Raw genomic sequence first — 13912 nt, 5'->3', positions numbered from 1 at the left:
AAAGAAAAGCATGACTTTAACATGTCATGATAACAGGATCTGTCTTATGTTGTTAGTAATGCCCAGAGTGCCGAAGCAGGAGGCTGTTGGAATTTCAAATGGTTCAGATGTTTAAAAAATGCCTCAATGCCACATATCCATTGCATTCGCAGATCACCACAAGGTCTAGTAACCCAAGGAGGAAGAACTACTCTTCATAAATGAAATACCTCAGTTCAAACACCTCTACTGAAAACCACCAAGAGCCAATTAGCTTTCTCTCTGATCCAGGGAGGCCTCACACTTATTCATGTGGATCTGAAAGTTTGGATAAAAGAAAATAGCACAATTTGCTGTTATCGAGATCAGTAAAACATGCATTTTTGATGTTAGACAAGACCAACATCAAATATATTATATAAACACCTGCTGGCATTAAAAAGAATAAAAGCTCGACAAAAGTAAATAAACTAAAAACTGCCCAATTCTCAGATTTTCCATTTTAATCACAGTATAGGCAAAATGATCCAAGAGTTAAAAGGAGAGTCTTTTATCTAGTTCACTGCTCGGAACATGAACAAGAGAATCGGAGAATAAAAAACAGGTAATAAGAATGGCAGGTAGCAAAGGATAAATAAATGCATACACAGAATACAAATAGTGTTTGATTCTAGTTGAGAAAATTCATTCAAGCTACAACTTGTGTTTCCACAATCAAGTACCAAGGATCCTATATTAAAATGCCACAACTTATAAGGCTCTTCAGAGTGAGTCAGTGTGCCTTTGCTGAGAGTGATACATAAAATAAAGTATGTTGTCACTTCCACTCAGGGTCAGGCTTAGGCATGTTTGCTGCCACAGAAAAGATACAACTTAATGGGTAAAAATGGGTGAGCCTCCCGGTGAGTGAGCGTGAGCCCAGGTGAACTGCTGTTGATCTGAATATCTACTTAAGAGTTTTAGATTTGAACATCCATATAGCTGTTTTTTTTCCTTTGGCATTTTTGTGCTACTTTGTCATAAACCATCCAACTAAAAGAAAACAAAGAAAAGAAGAATGAAAACCCCAAAAAAGTGCTTTGCCTATGATTTTTTGATCTATCTAGCTATCATTTCGAAAATGTTACTGTTACAATCTGATTCTAAATTGTTGGACTGAAGCATCTTGAGCAATCCGAACAACATTTGGCTGATGATACATGTCTGAAAAAATACAGCCAGTCCTTTTTTTTTTGGATGAGATGGTAAAGATGCACTGAAGAGCAGAACAGAGAGCGTGTCTGACAATTTGCTTCAAATTCAACTGCAGTGTCCTGTGGCACAAAGATTGAGAGACTCAGCATATTTTAGACAGTTATGTTTGTCCATTTGGGTTTGTGGCCCAGAGGCCAACACGAGTGGCAGAGAATATTAGGGTCAGACAGAAGCGTGATATAAGGCGACTATGGCTGAAGCTTTGACCGATAAAGCCCCGCTGCCCTACTGATCCCTTGCTCTCCCCCTCGCTGAGTCCCTTTTAAAACAGCTGATTTCAGCCTTTCTGGCACACTTGGCCATTTAAAACCTTCACTGCTTTAATTTTGTAAGTACTGCCTGTGGACGACTGCCTTAAAAAATAATAAAAGTAAAACCACTAAATGTTGCAAATGATTCTAGATAACACAGGATTTCTTTAAAAAAAAAACATTCAGAATACATTTTTTTCTGGATACAAGGTAACGCCTGCTGTGACATCATGTTTTCATGTTTTCTCATTTTGTACAGTGCAGTGATGTGACTGTGTAGCCTCCGCTACCCTCTGAACTTCGCATTAGTGCCCTCTGGATCACAACATGTGTTTGAGGAGCCACTACAGCAAACTGCCCTTAGACAACGCCCTCATCTGCAGAGTTTGGTTTGTTTGTGAGTGTTTGCCTGTGAGCCACCTCAGAACCTCAACTTTCGCAGTCCCTTAGTGCGACACTAATTACGCCTTGGCTGCGGATGATTTATTCAGTGAATTAAACAGCTTTTAGGGGAGAGTTTAAAGATCTGAACGCCGTTTTGCTATGAATATTCAGTGGTGTGACTAATTGGGATAAGAAGTGAAGTGTTACCTGGCTGAGTTGTGCTACGCTTTAAAAAGATTACGGATTTGGTTTGCCAGTTTCACTACACCTGCTGATAAAGTTCAAAGTAATACTTGGAGGCTGTCGCCTATTTTGTGTGGAGTGAATAAAGCTGCATAATGGGGATACTGCCAGTAAGCTCATCACCATAGTTATCTGTGTGAGTGGTTAACCTGCAGGTTATTAAAACATGTTTTTGTGGGTCAAGGGTAGGTCATGTTTTGGTGCATCCATTTATTAAGAACCAGGTTAGAAATGTTTGCAGCAGACTTCAGGGACTAGATAGCCACCTCCAGGCCTGCTATCACTAACACGAGAAGTGATATGTTATATTAGCCTAAAAACAACTGCATATGAGGCCACTATGGTAAAACAGCTAAAGAAAAACAAGCTTAATTCAACGGTCCCCTTAAACGTTTAGGCTCAGAGGTTTTTGAGCAGCTAAATTATTTTCTTTACTCATACTATATTTTGGAAAACTTCCAATCAGGCCTTTGGGCCCATCAGAGCACAGAAATGGCTTTAGTAGGGATAGAGATTGTAAATGGTGTTGGTATCGACTTGAATAGACCAATAAATAAATAAATAAATAAAAATCCCTGTCCTTGTTCTACCTGACCCCAGTGCAGGTCACAGTTGACTGTATTGTCATAGACGGCCCACAGACAACAGGTCCTAATTCACAGCTAGATAGCATTTTCATTGTGCCCCAAAAATACATATGCCTCAAAAAAATAAACCCATCAACTGACATATAGAAGATTGTTCCACCACTGTTGTTTTTTCTTTCGTTTTTTTGTCTGTCAGAGTTCTACAAAAGTAAGTCTACATTTCGAGACACTTTTTTGATATACCATACCATACCACCTTTATTTAGATGACTTAGCCTGCAATTTCTTTCTTTTTTTCAGTGTTCGAAACAAACTTCCATAGTGACACGAGGCTCGATCCTGGGACATTTTATTTTCACGCTTGTTTTTCATGCTTGTTTTCTGGTGTTGTCATCAAAAGACATGCCAATAGTTTTAGATTTATGACGATGATTCCCAACTCTACATTGCTGTTTCTCATGACACTATACGGATTCCATTCAGATGGGGGTTTTTTTCAGCAATAATCAGAGCTTACTTCAGCTCAATGAGGATAATACAGCAAGATACAGTGGGGCAAAAAAGTATTTAGTCAGCCACCGATTGTGCAAGTTCCCCCACTTAAAATGATGACAGAGGTCAGTAATTTGCACCAGAGGTACACTTCAACTGTGAGAGACAGAATGTGAAAAAAAAATCCATGAATCCACATGGTAGGATTTGTAAAGAATTTATTCGTAAATCAGGGTGGAAAATAAGTATTTGGTCACCTCAAACAAGGAAGATCTCTGGCTCTCACAGACCTGTAACATCTTCTGTAAGAAGCTTTTCTGTCCCCCACTCGTTACCTGTATGAATGGCACCTGTTTGAACTCATCATCTGTATAAAAGACACCTGTCCACAGCCTCAAACAGTCAGACTCCAAACTCCGCCATGGCCAAGACCAAAGAGCTTTCGAAGGACACCAGGAAAAGTATTGTAGACCTGCACCAGACTGGGAAGAGTGAATCTACAATAGGCAAGCAGCTTGGTGTGAAAAAATCAACTGTGGGAGCAATCATCAGAAAATGGAAGACATACAAGACCACTGATAATCTCCCTCGATCTGGGGCTCCACGCAAGATCTCATCCCGTGGGGTCAAAATGATCATGAGAACGGTGAGCAAAGATCCCAGAACCACACGGGGGGACCTGGTGAATGACCTGCAGAGAGCTGGGACCAAAGTAACAAAGGTCACCATCAGTAACACACTACAACGGCAGGGAATCAAATCCCGCAGTGCCAGACGTGTTCCGCTGCTGAAGCCAGTGCATGTCCAGGCCCGTCTGAAGTTTGCCAGAGAGCACATGGATGATACAGCAGAGGATTGGGAGAATGTCATGTGGTCAGATGAAACCAAAGTAGAACTTTTTGGTATAAACTCAACTCGTCGTGTTTGGAGGAAGAAGAATACTGAGTTGCATCCCAAGAACACCATACCTACTGTGACGCATGGGGGTGGAAACATCATGCTATGGGGCTGTTTTTCTGCCAAGGGGACAGGACGACTGATCCGTGTTAAGGACAGAATGAATGGGGCCATGTATCGTGAGATTTTGAGCCAAAACCTCCTTCCATCAGTGAGAACTTTGAAGATGAAACGAGGCTGGGTCTTCCAACATGACAATGATCCAAAACACATCGCCCGGGCAACAAAGGAGTGGCTCCGCAAGAAGCATTTGAAAGTCCTGGAGTGGCCTAGCCAGTCTCCAGACCTCAACCCCATAGAAAATCTGTGGTGGGAGTTGAAAGTCCGTGTTGCTCGGCGACAGCCCCAAAACATCACTGCTCTCGAGAAGATCTGCATGGAGGAATGGGCCAAAATACCAGCTACTGTGTGTGCAAACCTGGTAAAGACCTATAGTAAACGTTTGACCTCTGTTATTGCCAACAAAGGTTATGTTACAAAGTATTGAGTTGTATTTTTGTTATTGACCAAATACTTATTTTCCACCCTGATTTACGAATAAATTCTTTACAAATCCTACCATGTGGATTCATGGATTTTTTTTTTCACATTCTGTCTCTCACAGTTGAAGTGTACCTCTGGTGCAAATTACTGACCTCTGTCATCATTTTAGGTGGGGGAACTTGCACAATCGGTGGCTGACTAAATACTTTTTTGCCCCACTGTATTTATCACTGGAGCACTTTCAGAAACAACTGAAGTCCCAGGCAATAATTCACAGGCACAAGGTTCTGTCATAGGATAAGACGTGTGACTAAATACCAAAAAACAAAAACAAAAAAACAGCAGGAGAAAAGCACGCATCACACCTTATTGAAAATTCTTACACTGAACACTTGTCTGTAGACTCATTATGTCTAAATATCTCTTATTTGCAGTATCACTTAGTAGTTCATAGGGTCCGGATACCAATGACAAGGCTGCTTTCAGCCACTATGGCTCTAATATCATCATTTTTACTTTTACTAGAATAATGTGAACGTGTCTGGAATTCATGACACTGAACTTACAGAACATCCTCACCTAAACCTTCTGCAACTTCATGGAGCTTTGCAGTAAGTTTAAGCTCATTATTTGGACTTTTAGGCTTCAAATTTATCTTTAAAAAATGGTAATGTTGCTCTGTAAGTGCTGGATGATGTTAGTTATTAATTGCTATTTTAGCCAAAGTCACGATATTCCGATACTGCGTTCATGGCTTGCTTTCAATGACTACCCTCAAGTAACCAAAAAATGTCTAATTGCAGGTTTAAATTTTTCAGTAAACAAAGCCAGTGAGTAAGCTTCCATAATAACATGACCTCTCAGCTGTGTGGACTGAATTCATCAAACATACTAAAGTTTGGCTGTAAAGAAGCCCTATTAAGGCAGCGGGTCCAGATGGCATCAGCTCGAGGGTCGTCAGGTCCTGCGCGGACCAACTGTGTGGGGTGATGGAGCACCTCTTCAACCTGAGCCTGAGGTTGGGAAGAGTCCCACAGCTCTGGAAAACCTCCTGTGTTGTACCAGTGCCAAAGACTTCATGCCCCAAGGACCTCAACAGCTACAGGCCGGTGGCTCTGACATCCCACCTGATGAAGACCCTGGAGCGGTTGGTCCTGGCTCAGCTTCGGCGCCTAATAAGCTCATCACTGGACCCACTTCAGTTTGCCTACCAGCCTGGCATTGGAGCGGATGATGCCGTCATTCACCTCCTACATCGTTCCCTCGCTCACCTGGAGACCGCTGGAAGCACTGTGAGAATTATGTTCTTTGATTTCTCCAGTGCCTTCAACACCATTCTTCCCTCGGTTCTAAAGGACAAGCTGGTGAACTCTGGAGTGGACCATCACCTCACTACCTGGATCCTGGACTACCTCACCGACCGACCACAGTATGTGAGGACTCAGGGCTGTGTGTCGGACAGGGTCGTCTGCAGTACGGGGGCCCCACAGGGAACGGTTCTGGCTCCGTTCCTCTTCACCATCTACACTGCAGACTTCTCCCACAATTCCACCCAGTGCTTCCTGCAGAAGTTCTCTGATGACTCTGCAATAGTCGGCCTCATCACTGATGGGGACGACAAGGAGTACAGAGGTCTGACCCAAGACTTTGTGGACTGGTGCCAGCTGAACTACCTCCAGATCAACGCCAGTAAAACCAAGGAACTGGTGGTAGACTTCCGCAGGCACAAGCATTCTCCACTGCAACCACTGAACATCCAAGGTATGGACATTGAGGCTGTGGACAGCTACAGGTACCTTGGTGTTCATCTGAACAATAGACTGGACTGGACTCATAACTCAGACGCCCTCTACAGGAAAGGGCAGAGCAGGCTGTACCTGCTGCGGAGACTCAGGTCGTTTGGAGTGGAGGGCCCACTCCTGAAGACCTTCTATGACTCTGTTGTGGCTTCTGCTATCTTTTATGGCGTGGTCTGCTGGGGCGGCAGCATCTCTGCTGGGGACAGGAAGAGACTGAACAGGGTGATCCGAAGGGCCAGCTCTGTTCTAGGATGCCCTCTGGACCCAGTGGAGGTGGTGAGTGACAGGAGAACGGCGGCTAAGCTGTCATCCCTGTTGGACAACATCTCCCACCCCATGCAGCAGACTGTGACAGCACTGAGCAGCTCCTTCAGTGGGAGACTGCGGCACCCACGGTGTGGGACGGAGAGATTTCGCAGGTCTTTCCTCCCCACTGCTGTCAGACTCCATAATAAAGACTTTAACTGATCAAGCACACACATCCATACATATGCAATAATACTAAGTGCAATAATCCTTTCTGTCATCGTTGTATTTTTACTCAGTTGTATATAGTATTTGTATTTGTATTCTATTTTTTATCTTATTGTATATTTATTTTATTTTATTCTACTGTATATAGTATTTTATTCTATTCTGTACAGTTGTGTACTGTATTTATTCTTATTGTATTCTAATTTTTGCCTCATAACTTTTGCACTGTCCACTTCCTGCTGTGACAAAACAAATTTCCCACGTGTGGGACTAATAAAGGTTATCTTATCTTATCTTATCTTAATCTATGAGGAAACTGCAGTTACATAACTTTGTGTAGCACCTGTTATACACTGGCATTTGAGTGGATAACCTCAACCACCTACTGTCACCATTCTACTACAAAATGCAAAGATGTAAAATAAAACGTTTTTATATAAGTTGTAAACACTATTTGTCTTTCACACCCACAGAAATATGATTGCAATGTATTGGTAAAAAGTAAGTTGGCCAACCCATGACCTTAAATCAATACACAGCAACAACCACAATCAATTCTTAAGTCAAGGAAAAAGCTAAAAGGTAATGAAATGCCCTCTAGAACATACAAATATGTTTATCTTTATGATTACACCAACTAGTTCTCACTGACATATGAAATACTAAAAAAAACACACCAATCCACAGCACTGTACTCACTGAATAACAGTGAAGATGCCGAGTTCATTGTCATCTGGGTCCATTGCTGGTGACAAGTCTAATCAAATTTAAAGCAGTGCTTGTTTCTGTTTTTCCTGTCCAGGCCTTTTAAGCCTTCTTCACTGATGCGTGCTCCCGTCCTTCCTCCTGACTCCAGAGTTTCTCGCTGCTTGATTTGGATTTTTAATAGTCAACTGCACTCCGCCTGACTAAGCCATTCAGTTATTATTACATACAGTGCCCCTGTCCAAGTGAGTGGCCAGTGCCCTGGAGGCGGAGACCGAGCTTGTCGCTTCTGCCTCAGTAATGAAATAACATCACATTCCGGTCCGGTGCACCAGAAAACACAGAGAGATCAATGCTGAACAGCTGGGCTCCAATGGGGTGCTGTGCTGGTTAAAGCTGCCTCGATGAGCAAGGCTCTCATGAAAAACATATTTCGTTTGGGTGATCACACCTGTGGTGTTTTCATATTTCATCCTTACTTGACTCGTCATGCCAAGTTAAGATTTTCCAGTTTTTCCCGTTCAGACTGCTATAAACATCACTGCTTGCACTATAGTCTCAGCTTACTACGAAATTACATTATCTGAAATATTTATCTTATCCCTGTTTGAGGCATTTGGAAATGGCATGTGTTTTATCATCCATGAGAGCTTAAAAATTAAGCTTCAAGCATAATCCAAACTCTATCACTAGCTGCCTGCCAACTGTCACCCCTAACAGAGCCTAACCTAAATCCTATATAAACCAATGAATTAGATCTTAACCTCAATATTATACAGTAGCACAATACAGTATTATTTTTATCTAATATATCCATTATTTCATTATTCATACTAGTCTTTCCTTAAAAAAGTACAATAATGTAGCCTGTTAAACTGTGTATGCGTGGTGTTTTTGTTAACATTTTAGGCTTTTATGGCATTTTCTCACAAAACCGCTGCATTGTGCTGTCATGATAGTTCACGCGGGATTATACCATGTTGATTCTCTCATGCATGAATGGCATACACAGTCTTCCATTAGTTATGAACCGAGGCACGTGTCTTTGCCTCTGCAAGCAAATGGAGCTGCTTGCATAACACATCCCATGGCAAGTACACACAGTGGTCTACTACAAGTGAAAGTTCAGCTTCCTAAATAACAACAAGAAAGTGCAACAGAAAGTCTGGGCCTGTTTTTCATAAAAAATATTTCTTTATATACACACACATATATATATATATATATATATATATATATATATATATATATATATATATATATATATATATTGCACCAGATTATTGCTGTAGTTATGTGTGCACATTGCCAACTGAGGACAGTTTTTGTTTATGTATATCAAGGATCTAGGCACGGCCATATGGCCAGGAAGGAGTGCTGTGTCTAGTTAAAGCAGACAAAAGCAGACCTTTCTGTGAGATAAATACCACACATGAATCCATCCAATCATGTGGCCGACTGCTCGCCCTTGGGCCACAGCGCCATGCATCAGTGGCCTGTTTTTCCATGACAAACAGGCCGCAGCACTTAGAGTGGGGACAGGGGATGTGCAAAGTGCAATGACCCTGCACAGTGTACATGACTAAGAATCACATTTAGCATGTTGTCTTGGGGTTATAACAGGGATGATTTAAGATGTTGATGATAGGCAGTGTGCTTTCTGTACTCATTTGATTTATTGTGCTGTTCACTGAGTGTGGGTGGCTAGCCAATCTGATTTCTTAGAACAATGTAAAATGCCATGCTCCTTTGCAAATTGCACTGGCATCTTATATGACTGCAACATTTAGTTTTTAACGGGCAAAAAAAAAGCCTAATGCATCTTTGCATTGACATTGGCCTTGGCAGGAGATTTGCTCTGCTAGTGTCCTTCTAGTTATTTAGTCCAACAGACTTAAGTGCAATGCTCTAAAATAGGTAAGAAACAAAAAGTCAAATAATAAAATTCAAACTAAGCAAAAGGTGCCGTTACATCTACAAGCAAAAGACCCGAAAGTGGCACAAGTTGGTTTCCAGTCCATCAAAGCAGATTTTGCCTCACATAATAACAATAAAAGTGACTTTTTCATTACTTTGTGGAGCAGAACAAACAGTAGATGCATTCATTTGCATAAAATGATGAGAGTGGTTCCATGCAGAACAAAAATCATATTGATATAATAAAAGCAACTGCTTGGCTCAACCTTTATGTTGCAAATCTATTTGAAAAAGCTGTCAAGCTCATTTTTTCGCGATAATGTGATTTACACTATTTGCCTGCAAATCTTATTCGTTATAATTATCTACATTGCCATATTGCCTTGCCACAGGTAATTCATCATAATTAATTAAACAAATTGAAATGGTATTAAAGGCAGTTGGACAGAGCCCTTGTTCTCATTAAGTCTAAAAGACAGTCTTGTATTTATTTATTTATTTTAATTACACAATTTAACCAATGTGCCTTGTCAGTAATACAGAGCATTTACAACACCAGCAGCTAAAAACAAGTTGTTAAATATACTCATGCCATAGACAGGAAGTACACAGAAGTCAATCGCACTCAATAAGATCCCAGGATATCACGTTCCTCAAATCAGATAGCCACTCTTGTGTCAACACACTACAGAAGCTCCTCCCTGCTGCCCGGGGAGGATAGGATTCACAGCATCCAGCAATTATCTGTAATGTGGGAGAAAAATCAATGTGCCCATGGAAAGCTGCTAAGGTCACCAAGCCGACGCTGTCACTTGAATCAGGAGCTCAGTGTTGCTGCAGGCTGGGCTCCAAGCCTCTTGGCCAGAATTTGTGAGCGCACGCATCATTTCTAATGCCATGGATTAGGGTATTATTAGCCCGACAATATGCAGCATAATTGGTTTTTGCATGTGATCATGGCTGAATAGAAATTTATCAAAAAAAATAAAAAGAAATTCAGCCATTAGTTACTAGTTTGAAATATAACTCCCTACGCAACTTTTTCAATTTTGTCACCACTGTTCCAAATAAACAATATGCATTGTACTTTGAATGCTATGCATATTAGAGAATTATTAGTTTAGTTTTCATGCCTCAGTCCAAAAGAAGTTACACATTACTGCAGGCAAAGTTACACCTGACAAGATTTACTGTCTATAGCAGAGTGGTTTGATTTGATTTGACACACAATTTTCTGTAAGAAACGTATACCACAGTCAAGTAGGTGACATATTTCAACCCCAAATAATTTGCACATAAACTCATGTATCTTTTGTTAATCACAAAAAAAGTGCAACAGCTTTTGACTCACCTCTTCTGCTGCCGGTATCTATCCAAACTGCCACCAAAACAAATTTCATGTCTGCCTGTTTTGCCAATTTCCATGTTTTCTCTCTCAGGTATGAACTCCCAACTGGAACAGTGTGAGTGTGCCCTGTCTGTGGGTGACAAGATCCTGACAGTACGCTAAGAGGAGGGAGGGGCAGGCCTCCTTGAAACATTGATAGTCTGGCGTAAATTCTATTAACAGCAACACGATATTGAGAAGAATGGAAAATCAATACCTTGTGGCCAGTAATGTTTGAAGGATCAGGCCGAGTGGAAAAGTGAGATGGCATGGTGTAGCTGTAATGCAGAGACTGCTTCTGTAAGTGGTTAATCGGGTGCTTGTCTGACATCTCGATTGCATTTTCCTCTCACCATTACGCCCATTTTCTCCCTTCGCTGTAGAGAAGATGCGCTATTAAATGTAAGAGATGGTAATCTGAGAAATAATAAAAGCCTCCAATCTGATATAGATGCACTATTCTAAAGAGATTAAAAACAGGGTTTTGTCTTCCCTTCTCGCGTTTCAGAAGACAAACGAATTTTGCTTCACTTCTGTGCCAAAGGCGTCAACACTGGGGCTGCCTACCCATGTGCCATGTACACGTTTGAATCTTGAAGAGCACAGCTCAAAAATGTTGGGGCGTCCACGATGACTGGATGAAACTCTTGCATGCTGCAGCTTTAAAGTGAAACCTCCATTTTTGTGTTTTAACCTTAAACAAAGGAAACTGGATCTGCACAACTGTAACATAATCACATAGTTTCTCCCCTCTGCATCACAGGCTTAAAAAAAAAGAAAAATCCTCGACACTATTAGAAAGCTGTCTCCCCGTTTATGCTCACTGACAGCTAAACAATAGTTACCATAAACAGAAAGAGCAAACGCACCATTTCAAAAGGTGTCACTCTATTTTTGGTTTGTCCCTTTTGGACAGGCTGTCACTTTAATGTGGATTAATAAAGGTTCATAACACAGTGATGCCATTGGGTGCTTGAATTAAACATGTGCTTCACAGTCCACCAGCACAGACAAGTGACAGAAAGGAGTTACTGCAGTAAGCTGAATTAGACTTATTATGCAATGTTTATGTTTTTGTATGGTTCTTAGATACAAATGTGCAGAGTTTATCATGCAGGAATTTGCAGCAATGCCATATTCTGCAGTGCATTTGATTCCATAATGGTTATATCATAAAGTAATTGCAGACAAAAAAAGAGACACATTTGCCTTTTTTCTAACAAAATGCAAAACTGTGCAAAATATAAATGCCAAAAATGCGCTGAACCCCTGCTTCTCAAGAATTAGATTGAACAGAATCTATTAGCCCTCTAAATGCATATTCATTTGCTATTGTGATGTATTGTGTTTTATAGCATCTGAATACCGCCACTAAGTCAGAATACACTCTTGCATATTTAGGACCCTAAGGAGCGGCTATATTGATAAATTTCTGTCTTGAAAAGAGAACAGATTTCATTTAACTGCATATTAATATTTTCAGTTGTGTTTAATCAAATTGCCCTCAGCTAACCTGAGGCTATGTGACATCTCAGCATAAATATTCTATACAATGCGCACATGTGGCTAAAAGGTTGCTAATAAGTTGCAGATACTAAATGCAAAGATGGCTAGTCTGTCCAAAAACAGTAAAATCTCCATAGAGCTGCATACCATGCCTTTACTCATTTGACAAAGTGAGTAATTTAATGCCATCTAGTGGTCTGCTGTAAAGTTCTTGTTTGTTCAAACCAAATAAAGCATATAATCTCTCAGCTCTTGCCATGCTGACTCATACAATGTGGCACATTCTTGTACACATAATTCAAATGCTTCCCATTGAAAGTCTTTCTTAAACAACCAGTAAGCCTCAAAATACAACACATATGTTTCTAGAGTTTAAAAAAATCTGCACTGTGCTCTTCATATTTTCATCACAAATCGGAGAAGTCAGTACTACAGAATCTCAGTGACCCACGTGACTTAAGTAAAGAAGTGATATAACTTGCTCTTCTGTGCATGGATGTAAAAAAAAAACCTAAACCAAACTGTATTTTGCCAGGTATTCCAAAAGTCCACACAGCGTGTGTGACCTAAACACTTATACTTTACAAGGCTAGGTCAGTGTAAGCTGCATCTATCCCTCTGAGAAATGACAGAACGGGAAGTCTGATGAGAATCTGCAGGGAGTCTTACGCCAAACCACGCCACCACCAAATAAGTGGATCAAACGCGGGGCCGCTCTCTTATCACCACTTCCCCTGTCTGTTTGGTGGGCTCTGGTATCTGATCAGTCCTTATCGTGCCCATACAGTGCTGGTTCACATGTCATGTTATCACACAGGTCCCTTCCCCGGGGCTCCCACAGGAAGAGCCTGTTCCGAGGGCACTGCATGCCATGTATCTCAGCTGCTCTATGTTGAGCTCAGGGTGATGGAAGAGAGGATCATGAGGTGGGAAAAGATCCGTGTAATATTTCTGTCTTTATTGTTGCTAAGATGTAAGGTTTAACACAAGAGAGAGCCAAAAGCATACTTTGGTCTTTGTATTCATGGTGTGAATGTGTCCCACAGAAAATTCATCTACTGGCAGTTTCACTTTACATCAGTGTAATCAACACAGGCCCAGTTAGTGTAAAATGGACTTCACCATATTACCAGATCACAGAAAGACATATACTGTACATTTGGAGTCTTACAAAGAAGATAAATTAAGCTTCTTTCTAACAACTCTTTCAATTAAGTTAATGAGTTTATACTGTATGTAATAAATATGCAAGCAATATTTGGATAAGGTGTAAAATAGTCCAACAGTCTCATTTTTATTCTACAATAATGATTGTTCCAGCTTTCTAGGAGTCTCTTTAGTGATTTATTATTTTTGCATTGTGTTTTACGCTTGTGCACGCGATACAGCTGAGCCGCAGGAGGAACTTAAATGCACGCTTTCTGAGTCACAGCCTACTCTAACTCCTGAGTGTATTGGCTGTTTTGGTGTTCGGGGGGGAATTAACATAACTTC

The 13912-nt window shown here is 40.9% G+C and overlaps 1 protein-coding gene across 2 annotated transcripts in view; it reads right to left on the bottom strand.

Annotated features, from left to right (window-relative positions):
* LOC309691630 (FERM and PDZ domain-containing protein 4-like) overlaps window positions 1-7915 on the bottom strand; it is a 33682-nt gene extending 25767 nt beyond the window's left edge. Inside the window, exon 1 of one of the 2 annotated variants that reach the window (XM_082509452.1) lies at window positions 7603-7915. In XM_082509452.1, coding sequence (XP_082365578.1) covers window positions 7603-7646 — 44 coding nt within the window. In that variant the 5' untranslated portion in view covers window positions 7647-7915. The remainder of the gene's footprint in view (window positions 1-7602) is intronic. The other variant, XM_082509455.1, reaches the window with a different exon arrangement.
* Between the last annotated feature and the right edge of the window lie 5997 nt (window positions 7916-13912).

This window comes from Aulonocara stuartgranti (assembly GCF_965226115.1).
Source record: "Aulonocara stuartgranti genome assembly, chromosome: 16".
Taxonomy (NCBI): Eukaryota; Metazoa; Chordata; class Actinopteri; order Cichliformes; family Cichlidae; genus Aulonocara; species Aulonocara stuartgranti.
The sequence above is the reverse complement of the archived record's forward strand: the minus strand, read 5'-3'. Positions and strand labels throughout refer to the sequence as shown.